Source organism: Thermothelomyces heterothallicus (assembly GCF_042370625.1).
Source record: "Thermothelomyces heterothallicus CBS 202.75 unplaced genomic scaffold P884_scaffold_5, whole genome shotgun sequence".
NCBI classification, from domain to species: Eukaryota; Fungi; Ascomycota; class Sordariomycetes; order Sordariales; family Chaetomiaceae; genus Thermothelomyces; species Thermothelomyces heterothallicus.
This window is the reverse complement of record NW_027192566.1, coordinates 414,269-435,849: the sequence shown is the minus strand read 5'-3', so window position 1 is coordinate 435,849 and position 21,581 is coordinate 414,269. Positions and strand designations below refer to the sequence as shown.

The following is a 21,581-nucleotide window of genomic DNA, read 5'->3' as shown; positions in this document are numbered from 1 at the left end:
AAACACTCCTTCCCGCAGGCCAAGTCTGCTCGCATTGTTCACAAAAGGTCCCCCCACCATGTCTATCACAGCCGTGCAAGTTCCGACCATCCTACCAAAATAACTCCGTGCTTGGTTCGCTCTTCCAAGCCCTTGGTTAGTGCGTAATTTCCAGGGACCGGTATCCTCATCTCATTACAAGTTGCTGTAAAACCGCAGGTACAGTACATGTGCTCGAACAGGCTAGCCATGACAAAAAGACAGCGAAAGGGCAAGGATGCAAAGACTCAGTGGTCGGCTAGTGTTCGCTGCCGGGGATCGGTAAGACTAACAAAACAGTCAGCAAATGTTCCGCAAGCCAGCTGTCGGTCATCTCACCGAATAATCTTGACGTCCTTGTCCAGGGTGTTGCGGCCCTCAATGGCATTAGGCGTGATGAAGATGTACTGGCGGTTGACCGAACGGCGCGCCGCAGTGATCTTTGTTCCGTTAGCAAGCCTCTCCTCCCCAGGTCACAAACTCAATTCAGCTTACAAGCATATTGGTGCTGATGGCACGGTTGACGTTGTCCATGAACACATCAAACTCGTCCAAACAGCGCAATGGCGAGCCCATGGCCTCCCAGATGGCCAGTAGCAGACAGATAGACGAGAACGATTTCTCGCCACCAGAGAGCGTCTTGGTGCTCCGCCCGGAAGCCCTCTTTTCCGTCTTGTCCGGCTCTACCTGCAAGTCCAGAGACTTGCGCTCGTGGTCAAGCAAGAGCTTGCCGCGGTAGCCGCGCTCGCTGAGCAGGTAGATGAAGTTGGCGCGCGACTGCGACGAGATATAGCGCTGAAACTTGCGCCACTTTTCGAGGCGCAAGTTTAGGGTGTGCCTGAGTCGATCGTTCACACGGGTGATGGACTGGAGGTCCTGCACCACTTGATTGTATAAGGCCTTCTTCGCGGCGAAATAGTTGTGGACCTCGGCGTCGGTCATACCCCGCTTATCATCGATCCTGTCCAGCCGGGCTTTCAGAGTGTTGTACTGCTTCTCGATGCTCTTGTGCGTCTCGCCCTCGGGAATGTGGACTCGTTCCTTGTGGACAACCTCGGCGTGCTTCGTCATTTCCTTGACACCTTCTGCCTGTCTCGCCCGCCTCGCCTCGGCCTTGTGCTTCTGCTCAGTATACTCGCCTAACCTGGAAATAATGTCGTTCTTCTCAATCAGACAGAGATGGCGCAAATCCCTTGCCTGCTTAAGTTTCGCCTCGGCCTTGCTGAGCCGCTGCTCGTAATCCTTCATCTGTAACTTCTCCGCTTTGAGTTTCTTCAAGGCTTCCTCCACCGCGGCATTCTGATCTTGCTTCTTTGCTGTGAGCGTGCCATACTGAATACCGTGATGGTTTAGTTCTGCCTGTAGCTCCTCCAGGTGGTCCTTAAGACCTTGCAACCGGCCGTCGGCCCCCTCAAACTCGTCCAGAGCCACCCTTATGGCCTCGGCTTCCACCAGTGCACCCCTCAAGTCCTTCTCGAGGCTACTGCGGTCCCTCCTCAATTGGGTCACCGCGGTCTGGCAACGATGGAACTCTTGCAGTAGGCGGCGTCTCTCAGCACTAAGCTCCTGATACTCTGCCACGATCTGTTGTAGCGAAGCCTTGAGAAGCGTGATTTGTGAATCACAGTCTGTCTTCATGCGAGGTTTCAAGTTCGGATTTGGCTGGATGGGGCTGGTGGAGATGCTGCCGTTGTTCATCGCCAACCTCAGGCCTTCACCACGCTTTCGGTCGTGGAAGGCTAAGCAGGCCTTAACGTTCCGTGGTGGAGCGTCGTCAAACATGACCTGCTGGGCTCTCACACGCTCAGGGATCAATATCACCTGCTCAATCATGTGGTTGATGATGAGTTGATCCCGGACCATTTGATTATCGATCTTGAGCACACGGAGGATGGTGTCGTATTCAGAATCCGGCTCTTTCCCGCTGATGTCAAGAGAGTGCTGGTTACAAATCAGGACGGGGCTGTTCCTGATGTTGAGTTGATTCATCATCCCGCGAAGAATCTTCTCGTCGCGCTTGCTGGTGACGATAAAGGCGTTCAAGTTGATACCAAACATCTTTTCCAGAATGGCGGACCATTCAGGCTTGAGCAACTGCACGTGAGTGCCGAGTGGGCCGATGGGCTTGTTCTCGAAGCTATTGTCGGTGGCAATTCTCCTGAGAAGGTTGGGCATCTGGGGCTCGTACGCGTCGTACATCGATCCGCGATTTTCCTCTAGACTCTTTATCCTCGACTCGACATTGCTTATCTCGCCCCGCTTTCGTTGGATCTCCTCGTCGATCCTATCCAGGGCCTTCTTGGCGTCATCCACTCGGTTGATGAGGTCCGGTTCGCCGTCTTTGTTCTCTTGAATCTGAGTCTCGAGCCGCTTGAGCTTGTCGTTGACGGCATCAAGCTCCCGCAGCTTGATCCTAGGGGCTTCGCCATTGGCATCTTCAAGGCGCTTTTCTTCCTCGGCAATCTTCCGCTCGACCTCCTTCACAGCCTCCGTCTTGGCCTTCAGCGCCTGGTGAGCCTCCCGCTCCTCCACATGGAGTTGCTCAATCTCCCTCTTCATCTGCTTGTAGACGTCGCCGGCATTCTCTAACCGAGCCTGGATATTGCCTTCGTCTTCCTTGACGGCTCGCAGGGCCTCCTCCGCACGTTCGACTTTCTCTTCCGCAAGCTCCAGGGCTTGGTTCTTCGCTTCCACTTCCTTCTGCGCTTCAGCAACGCGAATCTCCGCTTCGGCAAGATCCTTTTCCCTCCTGCGCAGCTCTTCCTCCTCCTGTACCACCTGGGACCAAGCTAGTTGCCAGCGCAGCATACGGAGTTTGTTCCGGACTTGGCGATGGCCTTCCAGCTCACTCATCAAGCGTTGGGCCTTGTCCAGCTCGGCCTTGGCATGCTTCACGCGTTCCTCCTGCTCAGGAACCTTGGCCACCATCTGTTCCAGACTCTCCGATATCAACCGGTAGTCGTTATCCAACTGTTGGAGCTGGACGCCCTCAATGAAGAACTTGTACTTCTGACTCTTGGTAGAGGCATTCAAGAACTGACGGGCATTGTCCTGAGAGAGGATGTTGAGGGGGTTATCGACCTGCAAAGCGTAATACTCGACGAGGTCGTCGACCTCCTGTTTCTTGACCGAGTGCGTCTGGCCGAGAGCAGTTTTGACCCTGAAGCCGCTGCTGCCGGATTTGGAGAAGTGGCGCTCCACGATGACGGACTCGCCGTAGATGTCCGGTTTGTAGGCGTCCTGGCCCCGGTTCTTGATTTTCACCGTCAGTACGGCACGGTCACAGCCTTCTTTCACAAAGCTTTTCAGGCTGCCGCCGCGGTTCGTCGAGCTAGCCTTGCCACCCAGGCACAGGGTGATCGCCGTGAGGATGGCGCTCTTGCCGCTGCCATTTTCCCCGACTATGAAATTGAGAAGGGGTCCTAGCTCGCAGTGGAGGCGTTCATGGCACATAAAATTGACACATGTGACACTCTCGATAATCCCATTGTCCGCGATGGCGTTCTCACCGAGCAGGGTCGGGCGGAAGCGAAGTCGTTGTGTCGCGCGCTGGTCGTCGGCGGCCTCGTGGCGGAGATGCTCAAAATTGTTGTCGCGCATTAACTCATACTGTGACTTGGGGGGCGATTTCGGCGAAGCAGGTTGCTCATGTTCGTTGGCATCGTCGTCGGACGAGGTCGACTCTCGTATGGACCGGTGTTGGCTCTTTGCGTCCTCGATGTCGGAGAGCCGTGCTCGCTTTCGCTGTAACTGATCTGTGAGTATGGTGGCACGAAACGGCGGCATGAAACGGTGGCACGCTGTTTGGAGTGCGGTGGCTTACCGGTTCAGTCCTGAGGTTTGAGCGGGCCTCCTGGACCTCAACGACCTCGTCTTGTTCGCTGCTCTCCGCATCATCACGTCGTCCGCGCTTCCGCGAAGACTCTGCCGCGAGGCCGTTGATCGTTCTCCCGGGCATTGCAATCCTGGAAAATTGTCGGCCCCCCAACCCACATAGATCGCGGACAAAGACAGATCCTGCTAAAGATGAGGGCTCTCTGGGTCAACAACACGAGAGAGATACGCGTTTAGATGGTGTCACTCGCGTCAGTTCACGGCCCCACGGGCGCCTTACTCCACCCAAGCCGGCACGCTAAGGTACATCCGCGCGTAGTGTAGTACTGCGTAAGGTTAGTTGCACGCAAGGACCCACAATTCCACAACAACCGCCTTTGTGTACGGATCCGTAGTGGAAGGAAGGAACCCCACCAAGCTTGGTATTGGTAATTCGTGTGCCTAGTGTTTATCGATAGGAGGTATCAACACGCAGTTCGAGATTCTTGCAACCCCACGGAAGATGAAGTGACTCTCACATGTAGAATATCGTGGGTGGAAAGTGCAGGGTCAAATTCTCTCCAAAGACAGGTTATGTGTAGTATGAAGGTTCCACCAACTTCTGTTCAAATTGTCTAAAGCCTCTTTGAGTGCTCCTCCCAATGAGAAGTTCGCCATCGCCACACAAAGGGAAAGCACTGCAGCATCAAAGAACAGCGCTAGTGATTGAGGAAACGGAGCGACAATGAGTAGGGGCCGAGATATGGATACCGCGGCCGAGCCCCGTCCGGGAGATGAGGACTTTGATGGGTTCCGGATGCGGCTCCCGGAGGACTGCGTCGAGTACATGCTCTTCGTCATTGGAGACAAGACGGACAGTACGGTTCCTAGTCTGGAAGCGATCCGCAGGGCAGCCGATAAAAAGTTGGACGAGATCGCGAAAGACTATATCTGGCAGAAAGATCCATTCAAGCTGGAGACGAAAACTCAGAAAGGTGTGTGTCGTCGTGTCCGGACAACCATGCGCAACGGCTGACCCTACGACATGCAGGCCTGGGGCTCCCTTACCTCTACGGCACTACTCACTATGGAGACAACGTCGAGGATGAGTGGCTTATCGTCTACCTCCTCCGGGAACTGAGCAAATCGTTCCCCAGCCTCTGGATTCGTGTCTCTGACAGCGACGGCGAGTTCCTTCTCATTGAGGCGGCCAAGGTCACCCCCAAATGGCTCAGTCCCGAGAATGACGGCAACCGGGTCTGGATACACAACGGAAAGCTGCTCATTATCCCCCCGAGCACCCCTAGCGACCCGGCCGCTACGGCGACGACCGGCTCGGCCTCCAAACCCCTCACCCTCCGCGAAGCCATCGACACTCTCAAGACCGCTTCCCCATCTGCCCTCGTCCACTCCCCCCAGATCGAAGCCGAGGCCTTCTACCGGCTGGAGAAATACCCGTCCCAAATTGCGGCTTCCGTCCATCACTCCCTCGTCACCATCCCCCGCAAACTCGCCTACATCCTCCACGCCCGCCCGGCCTCCGTGGCCCCGGCCACCGAAGCCTTCTACCTGCGCGACCCGCGCTCCCTCAAGCCCCTTCTCCGCCCCGTCGGCGCCTCATCCAAAAGCAGTCTCGCTTTTCCGCCGACCGACCTCGTCACGGTCAGCGTACGCTTCACAAAGGTCCTCTACGCGCAGCTTAAGAGCCAGCGTTTCGCCCCACCGCCGGTGGCGTGGAGGCCGGTGCTCCACGCAGCCGGCCTCGAGGCTGCGGCAGCGGTTTCTGCCGCGGCGGATTCCAAGGCGGAAGAAGAAGCAAGGAAAAAACTGGCGAGGTTGGAGATGGGCATGAAGCTCACGACGGGTTTTGAGATCTTGTGTCAGACGCCCGGCCAGAGCGCGAGTCGGGTGGTGCGGGAGGTCGGGCTGCTGCTGGAAGACCTGGCCGAGGACGGGGGCGACAGTGCGCTGCCGACAGATGACGAGATCGCCAGGTGGGAGGGGGTGGGGAGGGAGGACGACGACGGGTGGATGGACATTGATTTCAGGGACTTTGAGAGGGAGCTGGAGGGGAAAGGGAACACCAAGGAGGGTGCTCCGGGGGGCGGCTTTGGCGATGCCAGTGCGCAGGCGGATCTGCAAAAGATCGTGTCGAGGTTTGAGGCGTTCCTGAACGATGAATCGGCGGGCATCGACGGGGCCGAGATCGATGAAATGGATCATGACGATGATGATGAGAGTGATGAGGACTCCGATGAAGGGGATACGGACGAGGATGAGGACCGGGAGGTCAGCTTCGACGAAGAGCAGTTCTCGAGGATGATGAGGGAGATGATGGGGCTCCCCGCGGAGGATGTTGGCCAGGCCGAGGGGGCGAAAGAGACCTCGGGGGATGAGCCTGACGAGCGAGGTGAGAGCGACGACGAGGAAATACGCAATGCGATGGAGCAAATGGAGTCAGAGCTTAGGGGGCTTGGCGCATTGGAGCTTGACCCGAAACCCAAGAAGGCCACAGCCAAGGTCAAGGAGAGGGGAGAGAACGCGCCAGGGGCACCGCCGGTCGAAGAAAGGGAGGAGGATGAGGACGAGGACGAGGACGAGGACGATGAAGGCAGCGACAAAGAGGTGGACATTGATTACAACCTTGCCAAGAATCTTCTCGAAAGCTTCAAGAGCCAGGCAGGCATGGCTGGTCCTGCGGGTAACCTTCTTGGGCTCATGGGCATGAGCCTGCCCAGGGACGAAGAAGACTCGAGCGACGAGGAATAACAGGCAGAGATGCAAGCGGGGTGTCTGCTAGCGCTAACGCTAACACTTTTGCATATGTCTGGGCAAAACTCCAATGGGGTACAATGCGCCCGTTGACAGCCCTGTCATGGCGTCTCTTAAGAGTCCCATCTTCGACCGTCCAGCAGCAGCCAGCAGAACGTGGCCGCCGTCATTGTCCACCTCCGGCCGCTCTCGGCCTCTTTGCCGGCGACATCTCCCCTGTTGGCCTCGGATGTCTCTTCTTTGCGTCTCCGGAAACCTCCGCCAGCTTTGCCAGAACTCCATTCAGCTGTCTCCGTGCCTCGAGCTCTCTTGCACTGCTGTCCGGTCGCGGCCGGTAGAACTCGCGCACGATGCGCGTAACGGCGTGGTAGACCTTGTAGAACAGAATTCGGATCCAAGCTGTGTCGACGCCTTGTATTATGGTATGGTCTAGGTCTAGGGGGTAGGGAAGGCGACGGGCACCTGGGTCGTGGCCGGAGTTGTGGTCGAGGTCTTCGGCATTGAAACCCTCCAGAAAAGCAGACGAAGGGGGTTGTCTGTTACCCACTGGGTCACTGAAGATGGTTGCAAGGAGGGGGTCGCCGAAGATGGCGCTGCTCCAGTCGCGGAGACCCGTGAGTTTCAAGATCTGTTGTTGTCGTTGTCGTCGTTGTCGTTGTTGCTGGTGCTGGTGCCGCTGTTGTTCCTGTTGTTGTACGCGTCGTTGCTCTTCTTCATTCGTCTCTTCCTTTTTTTGCTTTGGCCCTGGCGGCCCTTTTCCGTCGTCGAGACGTCTTCCTGCCCCATTCCCATGCTCTGGTTCTTCCCCTCTACTGTCTCCCATAGCATGCTCACTACCCCCAACCCCCTTCTCTTCCGGCGCCCCGTCCCTCTCATCGCCCTTCCACTCGCCTTCTTCGGCGACTAGCACGTTTGCCTCCCCTGCGCCCTCAACCACCACCAGCCGCGGTATCGTAATCTCGTCCAACAAGTACCCCAGTCGTCGAAAATGCTTCCGGATAGTGGGATACGGTATCACGACGGCCATGTCCTCGCCGTCCCGCAGAACACCCTCCAGCATAGAGTGGAACGCCACCGACCATGTCCCCGCACCGCCGGTAGCGGAGAGGCCCCCTTCCATCAGACCTTTCGAGAGTCTTGCAGCCACCCCTCCAAGTGGGTGAGCTGGCTCTGGCGTGTCGCCGCCGATGACAGCTGCCAGGGGCCCGAAGCGGTTTGTGGGTGCGGTCAGGGTGGCCAGGCTGCGGAACAGGCCGCCAAGTTGCCGATCGATTTCGCGCTGTGAAGCCGGTGTTGGCTGGGTCGGAAGGAGGGAGAGCGACGTCCCGCGGATGGGTTCGTACACGGCGAAGGAGGAGTCGGGGAGTTGGCTCTCTTGGCCGCGACGCAGAAGATTTGGTACGAGGGGGAGTATAGTGGCGGCAGGGCCAGGCTGGAGAGGAGACCGGGAAGTCTTCTCCCCAGTATCGGGATCCCCTCTGGCGAGAGCCTGCCTGACCCACCGCACCGTGACCGCTTCGGACGCCAGCATGTCTTGCTCGGCTCTCAAAGGTCGCCACATGAATACGGGCGGGAGAACGAGGTGCAGTGTTCTGCCGTCCGAAAGGAGAACTTGGTGAACTCTCAGGGGGCGGTCGGAAGGGAGCAGCTGTACCTTGTCGATATCTACATCCTCGGAGAGGAGAGGGCCCAGCATTTCCCTGACGATATCTTCGGCGGGCGGTTGGCACATGGCGAAACGGAGCCGGATGCTTCCTCTCTGTCGGGGTATAGATAGCTTGGAGCCGCTGCCTGTCGGTATGCAGACAGCGTGCAGCGGCGCGAAAGAAGGGGAGAAAGTGAAGACGGCGTCGTGTGATCGCAACCTTCTGGCTTGGACTACTGATAATGTGTCACCAACCTGCCCGTAATCTCCAAACGCCGTGCGAGCATGAGGGCCGCCGTCAGCACGCCCGGCCAATGGACCAACTATTTGCCCGGATATCTTGAGGAGGTTAAGATGGCGGCTCTTTTGATCATGATCTTGGGGCTATCACAGGAAGTCGCTTCAGGAGCTGGCGTTTATGATGCTGTAGGGTGGTGCATATGGTTCAAGCTAAGCTGCAGAGTCATTTATGTGAAACTCGGTCGCGAAACGGCAGTTCAAGACGCAGGGACAGAGCCCACAAGGCTATTCGTCATTCGTTTTGCATGCTATCACTGGTAGCTACTTATACGGAGCGAGGGACACAGCGGACACGGGGCAAGGGAAGGTCCGCCAATAGAGCGTTTCGTGGAGTTGAGAAACGAGACGGACGAATAGGGGCACGCGTGTAGCGAGAGATATACCCGGGACTCTCCCCTCGACTGCTTTTTGTTCTGTCCTGACATGGGTGGAAATCATGGCATCTGTGCTCCGTACATACACACATAGACAGTAGTTAGACGGCCCTTGGCATGGGAATAACCTGGAAGTGAAAATTGCTTGCCGCCACAGATGCCGGCGATGTGTACGCGGATTAGTGGACCGAGTGACTATGTATTGCAGGAATTGTATGTACATGTACAGTACAGTACTGTACCATCCATCCTTGTGTGCCACGCGGATGGATTTTTAGACTCGACACGACAACATGAAAGCCAGGATCCGGCCTCGGCCGCTTGGTGGCCGAATCACCCACGGAATCCGGGGACCTTAACTGTTGCCTTCCCACTTCCCACTTCCCAACCCAGAAGTCCCTTGCACAAAATCTAGCAGGGTCTCCATCCATAACGGGCCCCAGAGACCCCCAAGCATCGTCGTCACGCTCACCGGTTTTAAGGGAGATCGGTCGTGTATGCGTTCCGTGAATAATCCGTTCTGGTAGCGTTCTACCTGCCCTGTACAAGTACATAGTAATACGGCGAGAATCTCACCACAACGAATGAGGAAGGTGGTTAAAGGAAGGCTCGGTCAACACGGCTAATTGGCAACGGCACGCGAGTAGGGCGTCACGAGGAGGTGTCATGTTCATCCAACAACCGTCATCGTCTCCGGAGCATTCTAGACATTCTCGAGCCCAAAAAAGAAGCGGACGTACAGCAGCAAGGCGAGTGGGTTTTCTCGATGATTGGCCAGGCCTAAGCGAGGTCTCGCAGGTACTTGTATGTATGTCATGTATGTACAAGTACGGATCACTCAGTAGGGCGATCATCACAGCCTGGCCCCCACATTTACAGATTCTGAAATCTGAAGGTCGATGACCGTCCTTGTTCGCGAGTTCTCGGTTTCGCATGGACGCGTTCCAAGTGGAATGAGGACCACCAGCCTTAGTCGGGGTTCCAGCGGCACCTCCTGTTTTCCTCTGCTCGAAACTGCCTCGTTGCAAGCTTATTAATCCGGCTGTCGGTGAGGCAAGTTCGTTTGTTAATTCCTTCGTTCGCGGGTTCCTCGTCATGGAAGCCGGAGCCCGGAACCATGTCGCTGGAACGCCCCCCGAGCCGGGCTGCCACCGGGCTTCGGGATGCGCCAAGGTTCCAGCTCAACGGTCGGCTCGGCAAAATTATCTGGAATAGGGCTTAGTGCCGAGGCTTGGCGGCCGCTGCTTCGGTCTTGTTCGATGCCGGAAACGGTGCACTTGTCCGAAGGCCAATCAGAATACATATATGGGCTTTGCATAGTTGCTTCTAGCCCGTGCGCCCTCCTCCCCCTAATCTTTGGACCGATGTGCATTTACATTTCGCCCTTGACTATACAATTCCGCAAGGTTGTAACGCTTGAGCTCGTCCCAATCGCCATCGACGACGCTCATACCGCAAACGGTCTGAGCGGAGTTAGCCGCTTCGGTCCGGGGCCTGCGCTGGGATCTCGGGCTTCTGTTGCTCACCTGGTAGATGTCAACGAGTATCACCTTGTCGGGTGAGGTGAGATTGACCTTATGAAGATCGTCGTTGATGAGACCGGCGATGGTGTTAATCACCACATCTCGCTTCAGGTTGCTGTGGTTGCGGATGGTTGGTCGGATAGCAAACTGGAAAAGAAAAAAAAAAGTTCAGTGTCTGCGCTCAGACCCTTGGACTGACGGGAACATCTTACCGTGAATGGCTTCCTCTCGGGATTTGCAAGACCCTCTCCCTCTTTCTCCCCCGCCTGAGGCTTGACGGCCTCTGACTGCCCCTTGGCCACAGCGCCGGCAGTCTTCTTTTCATCTTCACCGCCACCCGAACCCTTCTTCTTCCCACTCAGATCGAACCACTTTCCCAGCGCCTCCCTCGCTACATCCACCAACCCGTTCTCAGATGCCTTCCCCATGATAGTTACCGGCGTTAACCGGTTCACATAGCGACACCGCATCAGCCCAGGCACCTCCTCGCACCGGCGCGCGTCTTCGCATATTCTACGCACAAAAGCAACAGGATCGATGGGCGGCCGCGTCTTGACGAACAGCAGGCAATCGACGTTCATTTTCAGAGGCGTCATTCGGTTGTCGTTGATGCTGTTGTCAATTTCACGTGGTGTTGAAGTGGCTGCGGCAGCAGAGGACTTCGCAGTGAGAGCAGCGACCTCCTTTCGAATAGCCGCTTCGATGTCATCATCCTCGGAGCCACCCTCGTCGCCACCGCTATCTTTAGTAGGTTGCGTGTCGTGAATGGACCTGATGCCGTACATCTTTTCGGCATACTGAACCTCCAGTCAGTGATTGTCTTTCGTGGCCAGGGTGGCAGCAATAAGCACGAGGGTGAGGCGACAGACCTCGGAGAACAGCACCCCAATCTCCCTTGCCGCCTTGGCCTCCTGGTGCCGGGCGCAAGTAATCCAAATTCCAGTATCGCCTGGCTGCGGATGGGCGTCCTGTGATAGCGCTTTGGCTTGCTGGTGAGGAGTTTTCCATTTACCCCCGTTTCCCGTCTGTACAGGGTCAGAAATTAGCAAATGGTTCTCGAGAGTTTGAGATCTTGGTGAGGCGGCGCCGGAATTGTAGGCTCTCAATACGGCGGTTCTAATGACGTTCGAAAAAAGGGTAGATTCATAACCGGCCAGAATAGCATAGCCCTTGGCTTGGTCGCGAGAAGCTAGCTGGTCGCGGAGTGCCACCCGCTCAACCTCGTCGGCCGCTCCGGTTCAGTCTCACCTTCTTTTTCTTGGACTTATGATCCCCTCCTCCGCCTGGGGCATCTTTCCTTTTTCCGATTTCTCCCATTTCCCAAGAAAATTATGTTAGAAGTTTGTTGCTTGACGCCTAATGAGACACTCGTGGAGGTTCCGAAATCGAATGAACCTGCCCTTTTAAACAAGGCTGTATACAGCGCAGTGCACGGGCTCTGAAGGGCAAGTGTTGGCTGGTTGTGGTGGAGAACTTGGAGAAACGAGGACAAGAGCCGCTGCAGATGGACTCCAAGAACGAGTCACGTGTTACCCTTTGTTCAGAAAATACATAGCAATCCCAAGAGAAAACGAGACAATCTGGTAGGGAGGGAGGGAAATGTGTCACTGAAGTTGAGAATGGCCAAACACAGCAAGGCAGCTCAGTCTCTTATTTCACTATGGCTCAATTAAGAAGAAAGAGATTTCTCAATCACCGCAACCGACACCGGACTGTCCGCTCCGCCCTTTCTCCTCCTTCAGCTACCAAGCCATCATCTTACTCACTCATACTTGCGTTGTTTCTAGCGGCAATCTCGGCAGTGATCTTCAGAGCCCGCGGTGCGTCATCCTTTCGCATCCACAGCTCAACAAACTGTAACCCTCTAGCCTCATTGAAGTCTTTGTCCGTCAACAGCTCCTCGAGCTCATCCTTGGTCTTGACGACAAACTTGCGAACCTGTTTGTCCGAACCGCCGAATGCTGTTGGCACGTCAATGTAGTTCCAACGGGTGATATCATTGTACTCGGCCTCCATGCCATGGATAAAGCGCTCGATGGTGAAGCCGCCGTTGAAAATCAGGAATCTAGGGGTTGTGAGCATCGTGTTTGCGAGAAGACTAGGGGACAACTCACATGGTGATCCTCAAATCATGTCGGATCATGGTTGACACCTCTTGGGCCGTGAGCTGGAACGAGCCGTCGCCGACAAACAAGATGGTTCGGCGGTCGACGCCCGTGTCCTTTGCAGCTAGCGCGGCACCTTGGGCGGCGCCCACCGACCAACCAATGCTGCCCCAAAGAATTTGTGTGATCCCAGTCACACCCCGTGGGTACTTGGTTTCCCAAATGCCGAAGTTGGACGTGCCCGTTTCTGTCACCACGATGTCATTCTCCTTCAGAAACTCCCCAATGCGTGGCCAGAAGAACGCCTGTGTGATGGTTTGGGAACTATCCCTGTTCTTAGTCACCTCGTTGACCACCTCGGGCGATGGAGGCCGAGACAGTTTGCTAAGATCAACCCGCTCCACCACCTTGCGGAGCACGCCGCGCATGGCCACGCCGGGGTACTCGGAGTACCGCACCGTGCAATGGTCCGAGTGGAAGTCGATCGTGTTGAGTTGGGACGTCCGGTACGAAAAGCCCGCCGTGTTGAAGTCGCTCTTGAGGGCGCCGATCGAAAGCACCAGGTCCGCTGTCTCAACACGCTCAGCCACCGCGGGCTGCGAACCAGTTCCCGCATATACTCCGCCATAGTTTGGATGGTCCTCGTTGATGGCGCCCTTGCCCATTGGGGTAACGAACACCGGCAGCTTGGTTTTCTCCACCAAGTCATGAACCTCCTTGAGCACCCTATGGCGAATGGCACAGGCATCGACCAAAATTACAGGTTGCTTAGCCGCGTGGAGGTACCTTAGGACGACGTCAACGACATAGTCCTCCCGCTCTGGCTGGTTGGCGGGTTCTGTGAGGTCAATGGGCGTGTCCAGACGGGCGCCCTCAACCTTCCTCTCGACCATGTCTGTCGGAAGCATGATGTATACGGGCCGACTGCGGATCCAGCACTCGCGCAGGGCATGATCGATCTGGTCGGCTATCTCGGCCGGTTTATTGAGACGAGCCACATCGCAAGAGATCTGAGAGCTCATGTTGGCGAAAACGTTAAAGTCTCCATTGCCAAGCGTGTGGTGAAGCAGCATGCCATTCCGTTGTGAAATCGTCGACGGGCAGCCAACAATGTGTACTACGGGAACGTGTTCGGAGAAGGCGCCGGCGATACCGTTGATTGCAGATAACTCTCCCACTCCAAAGGTAGTAAAAATAGCTGAGATGCCCTTTGTGCGGGCGTACCCGTCGGCAGCGTATGCTGGTTCCCTGTGTGAGCTTTCCACTCACTGGCACTTCAAGGTGGGAGGAGGGAGGGGGGAGGGGAGAGGGGAGGGGGACACATACCTGCATTCAGCTCATTCACGCTGCCCACCCATTTGAGGCCAGCTTTGGGAATGTAGTCCAATGCAACCAGGTTGAAGTCGCCGGGGAGGCCATGAACGGAGCGGATGCCGATTTCGTGGAGTCTCCTGAACAGATACTCGGCGACGGTGACGGGTTTCTTAAGGCCCTGCTCTCTGATGTCTGTCATGTCTGTTGTTGGCGATGCTTGTGGTCACAAGGAGGTCAGCAACGAAAGAGAATCCGTGAGGGACGTCAATCGGAAAATAGATGGTCATACAAAGACTTGAAAACGGCCTCGGGGGGCCTTGTACGAATTTGAAGCGCCCTTTGTACTGTTCACGGCCTCGAAGCGGCGTGTTGGCGGGGCCTTGAGTTGGTGACGCATATCTGCATCAGACCACAGGCACGATACCCAGGTTCTGCAACTGTGTTCTAGGCCTCGCGGCTTACAAGTAGTTGTGCAGGGAATTAATTGTAGCATGGGTGACGTTTTGCATTAAGCATATCTATCGGTCGCAACCTCCGAGCTGTTCAAACGTTCATGGGCTGGCTCTGTGGTTCGATAAACTATGGTTCGTTTACGCGGGAGTGATGTAATTGACATCTGTTCCATGCTCTGATCAGCGATCGTGGAGCCGCCGGAGAACAGCCGAGCGGGCCTTTCCGTTTCCGTAACCGGATAGTTATCGGGCGGCTCCCGCCAAGAGGCATGAGACCAACCCTCCTAAGGCGTACACTCGGTATCCGCCCACACACGCGCAGCACCATAGGTCCGGCGCATGTTGGCTTCGCAAGACTGGTCTTTTCGTCGCCCCTAACACCTTTCTCTGCTTGAGATCGGGTTGGATATCGAATGCTCCTTGGTTGTCGCTATGTTGGACTTGAAGCCGAGGAGACGAGCCGCCAACGCCGAGAGTTTTGAGAGTACAATGGGGGAGGGTCTTAAGTACAAGATACGTATCACGCCGAACTCCGTCTATCGCCAGCCAGCCTTCCTGGATCACACGATTCCCAGTCCCAAAAGGCAAACAGAACCCCGTTACCCAACCGTTAATCGCAACTCCCATCCTTCCAGCCTGTTCTCCACCTCTCTTCCCACTTGCTACAATCGAACGTCGGCTTCCCCAGCTTTCGGTTTACCTCGTTGTGTGCCTCGCACAGCCAGTTTCCGAATTCCTCCCTACTCCCCGCCTTGACCTCCTTCTTCTCCACGTAGCTTTGGAAATCTTCGGCGCACACCCAGCATGGGTACAGCTTGGAAAATAAGCGCATGAAGTCTTTAATATCGGACTGCTCCTTTGGAGTGGGCCTCGGCGGGTATGTGGCCGCAATCGAGTGGAGAAGCGTCCAAGTGCTGCGGCCGAGCTGTTCGACGTCCGGGGGACAGTCCTTTGGTGGTCCCTGTGTTGCTGCAGCTTTGAGCGTGGACTTGCTTTGGGCGGTAAAGGATGCGAAGGTATTGCAAGGGCGGCAACTGCAACGGGCATGGCGGTCAGTTAAAAGCGGACATCAACCTAATGACCATTGCAAAAACCTACGGTTTCCCATCCTTGCCGAGAATTACACCCTTTGGATACTGCTTTGGCGGCTCGGTAGCAGCACTTGCAGAGGCGCCTTCGGCGACTGGCGCGCTGGTAGGCTGCGTTTCTGTGCCGTCCCTTGCCATCTGCACGCACCGAGAAGCCCAAACCGATAGGCCTAACTCCAGATTCACGGAACAGCTGTATTGTGGTCCAGGCCAAAAAATATTCGGCGGCTCTGCGGAAGAGTGAACGCCGGCAATTGTCGGATGCTTGGAAATCAGGCTGGCAGGGATCAGAACGTGTATGTAATCCGTACAGTACGTACTTATTTATGTACGGAGGTACGGATAACTTACCCATAGCTAATCCATGTTTATCGATAAAGAAACCTAGTCTGTATACGGAGCACCTCGCCTACCAAGCCGTCAACCGTCCCCCTCCCCCCCCCCCCCCCCCCCCCCCCCCGGGTTAACCCCACGAGGGGCACCTCGCCACCTTTCGTCTTCGCCTTGTCACCTCAATTGCTTTCGATAATAATGGCACCAAAGACGCCAATTCTTTTCCTAAAAACCAAGTCGTCCCCTGGTGACACCTATGAGGAGTTCTTCACATCGCCTCCTGATGGCGCCAGCTACGAGCCCTCCTTCGTTCCTGTGCTCAAGCACCAGTTCGACGAAGCTGGGATGGCCATCGTACGAAATGCGCTCCAAAGCGGGTCGATAAGCGCAACAGCCGGTAGCGCCTACGGCGGCATCATCTTTACTTCCCAGCGCGCCGTCGAAGCCTTCACGAAGCTCGTCGAGGAAAGGAGAGGTGAGATTTCAGCCTCGGCGGCAGAGGATGCAAGCGCTAAGGTGAGCAATCCGCAGGTGAGGATGGCTGGCCTCATCTCCAGGACGTTCCCATCTATAGCGTCGGGCCGGCCACTACGCGCACCCTCAAGGCTGTTCCCCAGGTGCCTCCTCTGCAGGTGTTTGGAGAGCATACGGGGGCAGGAGACAAACTGGCCCCTTTCATCCTCGAACACTATGGGGAATGGTACAAGGACCGCGAGGTTAAGCCTCCGTTGTTGTTCCTAGTTGGCGAGAAGCGGCGGGATGTCATCCCCAAAGTGCTAACAGGGGCAGGATGGCGGGTGGACGAAGTGGTTATCTACGGTACCGGGGAATTGGAGTCGTTCTACGACGACTTCGCGCGGCGCTTGGCTGAGACGGCAGATCGCCCGACGAGATGGGTGGTTGTCTTCTCGCCGAGCGGTTGTGACAGTATGCTTCGTGCCCTGGACCTCCTGGACGCGAGCACGGGCAAGGCCAAGCGCAAGCAACCTGGCCGGAACACCCTGATCGCCACGATCGGGCCTACAACCCGTGATCATCTGATTCAAAAGTTTGGGTTCGAGCCCGACATCTGCGCTGAGCAGCCCACTCCAGAAGGCGTCTGGCGTGGCATTTCTAGCTACAGCCGTCGATAGCCATTGGTTTGCGTTAGAACACCAAAGGTTTAGAACAGTTCATGCATGTATTGTAGAGTTGACGGCAGGGGTCTCGCCAAGGTGTCCAGCAACGAGACAGCCAAAATCCAAGAACTGCCAAGGTATAGTTAATAGCATCGTCTCCACGACGCTGGTGTCTCGCTCAACGGCTCTCCAATCAACTCTGTCCCGCAGCGGCCACGCAGCGGCCGATCTGTGCTCGCCTTTAGAAGCAGTGCACTTTGAGTACGGACGTACAGTTACCTAACAGTTACCTAACAAGCCGCCCCCGATTGGCCTGTGCCAGGGTGCGCCAAGGTACCGAAGCGTAGTTGTCACTTCATGCGACCCGACCACAGTGCCTGCTGATAAGACTGATGCAAGAAACAAGAACATGGCCGACTCGTTCCTCCAATTGTTTGCAAAGCGACACCGCGGTTCTTGCAAACGAACACAAAGACAAGGCTTACATTACATCTCAGCCATTTTTCGACGCTCTCGAGAAATTGATGGCCGCAGTTCCCGATTCATTGTAAGCTAGCATCGCCTGTCGCCTTCCAAATCACCGGTCTCCACCAGACAGAGCTCGGGAGCTTCGAGGTAGGAGCGTCGGCTTTCCTTGCCTTCCCGGGCCGCCACGGCGGTGGACGTACCCGACCGAGTTCGCGAAGATACAGACATAGCCTGCATTGTTGAGGCCATGGCATTCTACACTTCCAACCGAAACCAACCCGTTCGCTCTCGCCCATCGGAGCTCGACCTCTCCCCAGCATCCTCCCGCTCCGCCACCCCGCCGGGCACCGCTTCGCCCAGCTCCTCCACATTTCTCACCTCCTCCGTCTCTAGCCTCTGGGGCGGTTTCATGCGCCGCTTCTCAAGCGAACCATCGGCGGCGACGTCAAATCCTCCTGGAATGCCCCACGCACGCACATTTCAAGCAGACGGCGGGAACAAGCAGCAACACCACCACGGCCAGGGGAACGGCGTTGACGGCGTATACACTCCTCCACACATCCTCCAGGCCCGCCGCACAGCATCGCCAATGCGCCCACCGCCGCTGGAGCCCTTGCGCCTGTCCGGGTTCTCGGAGGACACGAGACCGGATGCCCGGCTGCTGACCGCGCCGATCGCAGAAGAGATCCGAATCATGGTGCCAGCCCGGCTGGGAATCGTGGACGAGTGGAAGCTGGTGTACAGTCTCGAACAGGACGGCGCTAGCCTAGCAACACTATACGAGAAATGCGCGCAGTACCAAGGTGTGAGGGTAGGATTCGTGCTCTGCGTGAAGGACTGTGATGGCGGTGTAAGTGACTTCCCGACCAGTGTTGCCTCCTCCGTCAACCCACTCCCCCCCCCCCCCCCCTCTCCTCTTTCCAAAAAAAAAAAACCATGTCACCTCCCGACTGACACACGGGATGTCACGCTATCCAGCTCTTTGGCGCCTACCTCTCCGATTACCCGCACCCAGCACCCAAGTACTTTGGCACAGGTGAATGCTTCCTCTGGCGCGCCTCGGTTCTCTCCCGTCCTCCCCCGCCGCCCTCCATCATCGACAACGAGAGCAGCGGCAACTCCAACCTCCGAACAACCACCATCCGCGCCGCCTCTCCTGCCCCAAGGAATGCCAACATCACTCCTAATTCGAGAAGCCCATCTCGCACCCCAACACCGCAACCGATCCGTTTTAAAGCATTCCCCTACTCGGGCGTCAATGAGTACTACATGCTCTGCGAGCCGCATTTCCTCTCGCTCGGCGCAGGCGACGGCAAATACGGGCTATGGCTAGACGACTCGCTCGAGCGGGGCGTCAGCGCGACGAGCCAGACGTTTGGGAACGAGCCGTTAAGTGACGAGGGTGAGAAGTTTGGGGTCTTGGGAGTGGAAGTTTGGGTGATCGGCGCCTAAGGTCCGGGCTGACTGCGGGACGACGGACAAAAAGAAATCAAGGCGAACAAAGCGGACGGAAAACAAGAGGCGAACGAAGGTCCATGGGAGTGGTCCCAAAAGTCTGGGATCTCAAAGGCCGGTTAGCCAAACATTGGCGATTCTGGGAAGGTGGCTGGCGTTGCGGGCGTTTTGGAGGCATAACGTTTGGCTCAGCATCTTCGCTCAAAGCTGATCTTCTGATGTATAGGAGGACGTATATGGGAAGAGAACTGGTCGGAAGGGCCCCAGGGAGAGGGGTTCGGTCACGGAATGATATCAGGTCGTGATCTTCTCTCGGTTGAGGGGATCCTTAGATCGGTGATGAGCAAAGCAAGGGTCGACGAAGAAACATCAAAGTCTTTCATTTTCGACGGAACAGCAAGACATACTCCTGGAACATGGAGCGGTCGAGCAAGGGAACAAAGAGATGTTCATCTCTTCCGGCGCTTACTCCAAGACTGTCTAAGGAGATACTATGCGAAAACAGGAAATGTAGGAGCGGCCTCTTTCGCCTCCCCCCGTGCGGACAATGATTGAATTCGCGCAAAGAAACATTTTGCCACTGCCTGTTCTTCAGGCAATTCAGGCCCAGGCCTCGGACGCTCGACCCAGCAGTCAATGTGCAGCCATCCAGCCGCCCATACTCCTCCCCCCTACAACGGACGGTGGCCAGCTCCGATTCAGACCGGGAAACGGACTAGCAAGAGGACCTAACCCAAGCCTATTAACATTCTACCTCATGATTTCCTGATAAATCAGCTGTTTCAACTGCTCCTTGGTGAGATTATCCTTGTGCTTGTCAAAGTCGAAGAACTCCTCGGGGATAGGCGGTGCCGTCGGCTCATCATCCGGGTCGTGATATGGTTCGAGGTAGGGGTGCTTGAGCGCCTCTTCGACCGTGATGCGCTTGACCGGGTTGAAAGCGAGCAGCTTTTCTAGAAGATCAAGAGCCAGTTCGGATGTGTTGGGAAACAGCGTCCGGAATGGCACCTTTTTCTTGAATGGCAACGAGCGGATGTACTCGCGCGCGCGGCGCGACTTGATGCCGTAGTAGTCCTCCATTGTTGGTGTGCCCAGGACGTCCAGGATCAGGGTGAGCTGGTGGTGATCTACGGTAAAAATGTCAGTATAACGAAATTTGCGCTCTGCTTCATGAAAAAGAACTCGGCGGACACGTACAGTCCTTTCCCGGGAACAGGGGCTTGCCGCTCAGCATCTCGGCCAAGATGCAGCCCACCGACCAGACATCGATTGCCTTGGTGTACTCCTTGAAGGTCAACATGATCTCGGGAGCACGGTACCAGCGAGTGGCCACATATTCCGTCATGAAACCCGAGTTGTCCTCCTGCGACGCGGCCGACCGTGCCAAGCCAAAGTCGCAGACTTTCAGGTCGCAGTTAGCGTTGAGAAGCAGGTTGGATGGCTTGAGGTCTCGGTGGAGCACGTTTGCCGAGTGCATCGCCTTTAGCGCCCGCAACGTCTGGTAGATGAAGTACTGGCAGTGATCGTCCGAGAGCTCTTGTGTGCGGATGACGCGATGCATGTCGGTCTCCATGAGTTCCTGATATCTTGGCATGAGCAAAACCGCAACTATGACCCAGTTTCACGAGACGGTCATACCTGGATCAGGTAAACCTCGTTGAAAGTCTCGTAACTCCGAGGCTTCTGGATGTCCAGAATCGAGATGATGTTCTCGTGGTTGAAGTACCGTAGGAGCTTCATCTCACGGAGCGTCCGCAAGCAGAACATGGAGTGGTCAAATGGCGTGATCTTCTTGATGGCAACCTTCTGGCCAGAAGGTTTGTGGATAGCGGAGCTAGTTGGGGCGGTCAGACTCGAACGGCCAAGCAGGCATGCTTCCGGGTTTTATAGCCTTACCACACGACGCCATAGGCACCTTCGCCGACCACGTCCTGGATGTCATACTGCTCGCTGACATTGAACGAGATCTTGCGCGCCCCGCCTCTGTTCTGTGCGTTACTCATGGCTGCTGTAGCGTCGCGTGCTTGCGCGCGAGGTCGCCAACAGATGTGAAGATTGCGGGCGCGAGAGAGAGACCGGGTCGATTTCCTTCCGGTTAGCTGCTCCGCTGGGTTTCGCCTTGAAATCGCAAACCCAACGAGCGCAGAAGAACTGTCGGGTCGGAGCCGTCAAAGATATGGAGTTGTGCCAGCGAAGCGTTGCCCTTGGGAACGAGGCTTCTTGTTCGTGGAAGCAACCCGAGATGTTACTTTCCGGCGCAGAAGCAACGCAGAACGCGTCCCGATTCTTCTTTGTCCCGAAATTCGTTTGTGGTCCGGGACCCGGGTTACAGGTTCTGTCTGCCGCAATGCAACAATTGCAAGTTAGCTACTTGAACCGACTACTAGGACAACGCAAAATGTGAATATTGTCATCAGATGTGGCCTGGCAGGTCGCCATTGATGAATCAAAGCTCGGATGGAAAGGGATCGATCACGGCCGGTGCCGGCATTGCGGGAGGCAGGACATGCGAGGCAAAGACAGGTGCGGAGGATAATCATGCGTCAAGCGCTGTGGTGCATGCTCCCGGAGGTCAGGGCGCTCCGAGGAGCTCGAGCCGGGTTATCTCAAACGAGCACCTCTCGCATAGCTCGTCGTCCAGACCGCCGGCTGGCGGGGATGCAAATTGGGAGCTGGCGATCAGACGCTTCGTATGCGGACCTTGGCGCTCCCGCACGCTTGACTTCAGAAAGGGTGCGTAAGGTAGTAATATCACCCGCCCAACGTGGGGCTACTCGCGTTCCCTTTGATGAAGTCCCCAATG

The 21,581-nt window shown here is 56.3% G+C and overlaps 9 protein-coding genes across 9 annotated transcripts; 3 read left to right on the top strand and 6 right to left on the bottom strand.

Annotated features, from left to right (window-relative positions):
• Nucleotides 1–5: 5 nt before the first annotated feature.
• P884DRAFT_238789 (uncharacterized protein) lies at nucleotides 6–4,051 on the bottom strand. Its single transcript, XM_069440104.1, has 4 exons — nucleotides 3,842–4,051; nucleotides 514–3,762; nucleotides 358–458; nucleotides 6–306 (listed from the first exon to the last, which is right to left on the bottom strand). The coding sequence occupies exons 1-4, from the start codon at nucleotides 3,974–3,976 to the stop codon at nucleotides 267–269; spliced, it is 3,525 nt and encodes a 1,174-aa protein (XP_069299623.1). The 5' UTR covers nucleotides 3,977–4,051; the 3' UTR covers nucleotides 6–266.
• A 298-nt stretch (nucleotides 4,052–4,349) lies between these two features.
• P884DRAFT_219198 (SGT1 protein-domain-containing protein) lies at nucleotides 4,350–6,863 on the top strand. Its single transcript, XM_069439401.1, has 2 exons — nucleotides 4,350–4,826; nucleotides 4,883–6,863. The coding sequence occupies exons 1-2, from the start codon at nucleotides 4,577–4,579 to the stop codon at nucleotides 6,598–6,600; spliced, it is 1,968 nt and encodes a 655-aa protein (XP_069299622.1). The 5' UTR covers nucleotides 4,350–4,576; the 3' UTR covers nucleotides 6,601–6,863.
• Nucleotides 6,770–8,335, bottom strand: P884DRAFT_297808 (uncharacterized protein; the record flags this gene model as incomplete). Its single annotated transcript, XM_069444547.1, has 2 exons — nucleotides 6,770–7,231; nucleotides 7,448–8,335. The coding sequence occupies 2 exons, from the start codon at nucleotides 8,333–8,335 to the stop codon at nucleotides 6,770–6,772; spliced, it is 1,350 nt and encodes a 449-aa protein (XP_069299621.1).
• Nucleotides 8,336–10,271: 1,936 nt separating this feature from the next.
• Nucleotides 10,272–11,230, bottom strand: P884DRAFT_275783 (uncharacterized protein; the record flags this gene model as incomplete). Its single annotated transcript, XM_069442878.1, has 3 exons — nucleotides 10,272–10,385; nucleotides 10,449–10,592; nucleotides 10,658–11,230. The coding sequence occupies 3 exons, from the start codon at nucleotides 11,228–11,230 to the stop codon at nucleotides 10,272–10,274; spliced, it is 831 nt and encodes a 276-aa protein (XP_069299620.1).
• Nucleotides 11,231–11,716: 486 nt separating this feature from the next.
• P884DRAFT_105785 (pyruvate decarboxylase-like protein) lies at nucleotides 11,717–14,444 on the bottom strand. Its single transcript, XM_069437047.1, has 4 exons — nucleotides 14,154–14,444; nucleotides 13,877–14,065; nucleotides 12,560–13,790; nucleotides 11,717–12,510 (listed from the first exon to the last, which is right to left on the bottom strand). The coding sequence occupies exons 2-4, from the start codon at nucleotides 14,061–14,063 to the stop codon at nucleotides 12,204–12,206; spliced, it is 1,725 nt and encodes a 574-aa protein (XP_069299619.1). The 5' UTR covers nucleotides 14,064–14,065; nucleotides 14,154–14,444; the 3' UTR covers nucleotides 11,717–12,203.
• Nucleotides 14,445–14,926: 482 nt separating this feature from the next.
• On the bottom strand, nucleotides 14,927–15,542 carry P884DRAFT_194415 (ERV/ALR sulfhydryl oxidase domain-containing protein; the record flags this gene model as incomplete). The annotated part of the gene is made up of 2 exons (XM_069437830.1): nucleotides 14,927–15,350; nucleotides 15,415–15,542. 2 exons carry the CDS (start codon nucleotides 15,540–15,542, stop codon nucleotides 14,927–14,929), a joined length of 552 nt encoding a protein of 183 aa, XP_069299618.1.
• A 321-nt stretch (nucleotides 15,543–15,863) lies between these two features.
• Nucleotides 15,864–17,038, top strand: P884DRAFT_283365 (tetrapyrrole biosynthesis, uroporphyrinogen III synthase). The gene is made up of 2 exons (XM_069443655.1): nucleotides 15,864–16,212; nucleotides 16,269–17,038. The coding sequence occupies exons 1-2, from the start codon at nucleotides 15,936–15,938 to the stop codon at nucleotides 16,868–16,870; spliced, it is 879 nt and encodes a 292-aa protein (XP_069299617.1). The 5' UTR covers nucleotides 15,864–15,935; the 3' UTR covers nucleotides 16,871–17,038.
• A 532-nt stretch (nucleotides 17,039–17,570) lies between these two features.
• P884DRAFT_267856 (uncharacterized protein) lies at nucleotides 17,571–18,775 on the top strand (the record flags this gene model as incomplete). The annotated part of the gene is made up of 2 exons (XM_069442149.1): nucleotides 17,571–18,173; nucleotides 18,302–18,775. 2 exons carry the CDS (start codon nucleotides 17,571–17,573, stop codon nucleotides 18,773–18,775), a joined length of 1,077 nt encoding a protein of 358 aa, XP_069299616.1.
• Nucleotides 18,776–19,528: 753 nt separating this feature from the next.
• Nucleotides 19,529–20,781, bottom strand: P884DRAFT_267855 (kinase-like domain-containing protein; the record flags this gene model as incomplete). Its single annotated transcript, XM_069442148.1, has 4 exons — nucleotides 19,529–19,905; nucleotides 19,976–20,357; nucleotides 20,417–20,612; nucleotides 20,675–20,781. 4 exons carry the CDS (start codon nucleotides 20,779–20,781, stop codon nucleotides 19,529–19,531), a joined length of 1,062 nt encoding a protein of 353 aa, XP_069299615.1.
• Between the last annotated feature and the right edge of the window lie 800 nt (nucleotides 20,782–21,581).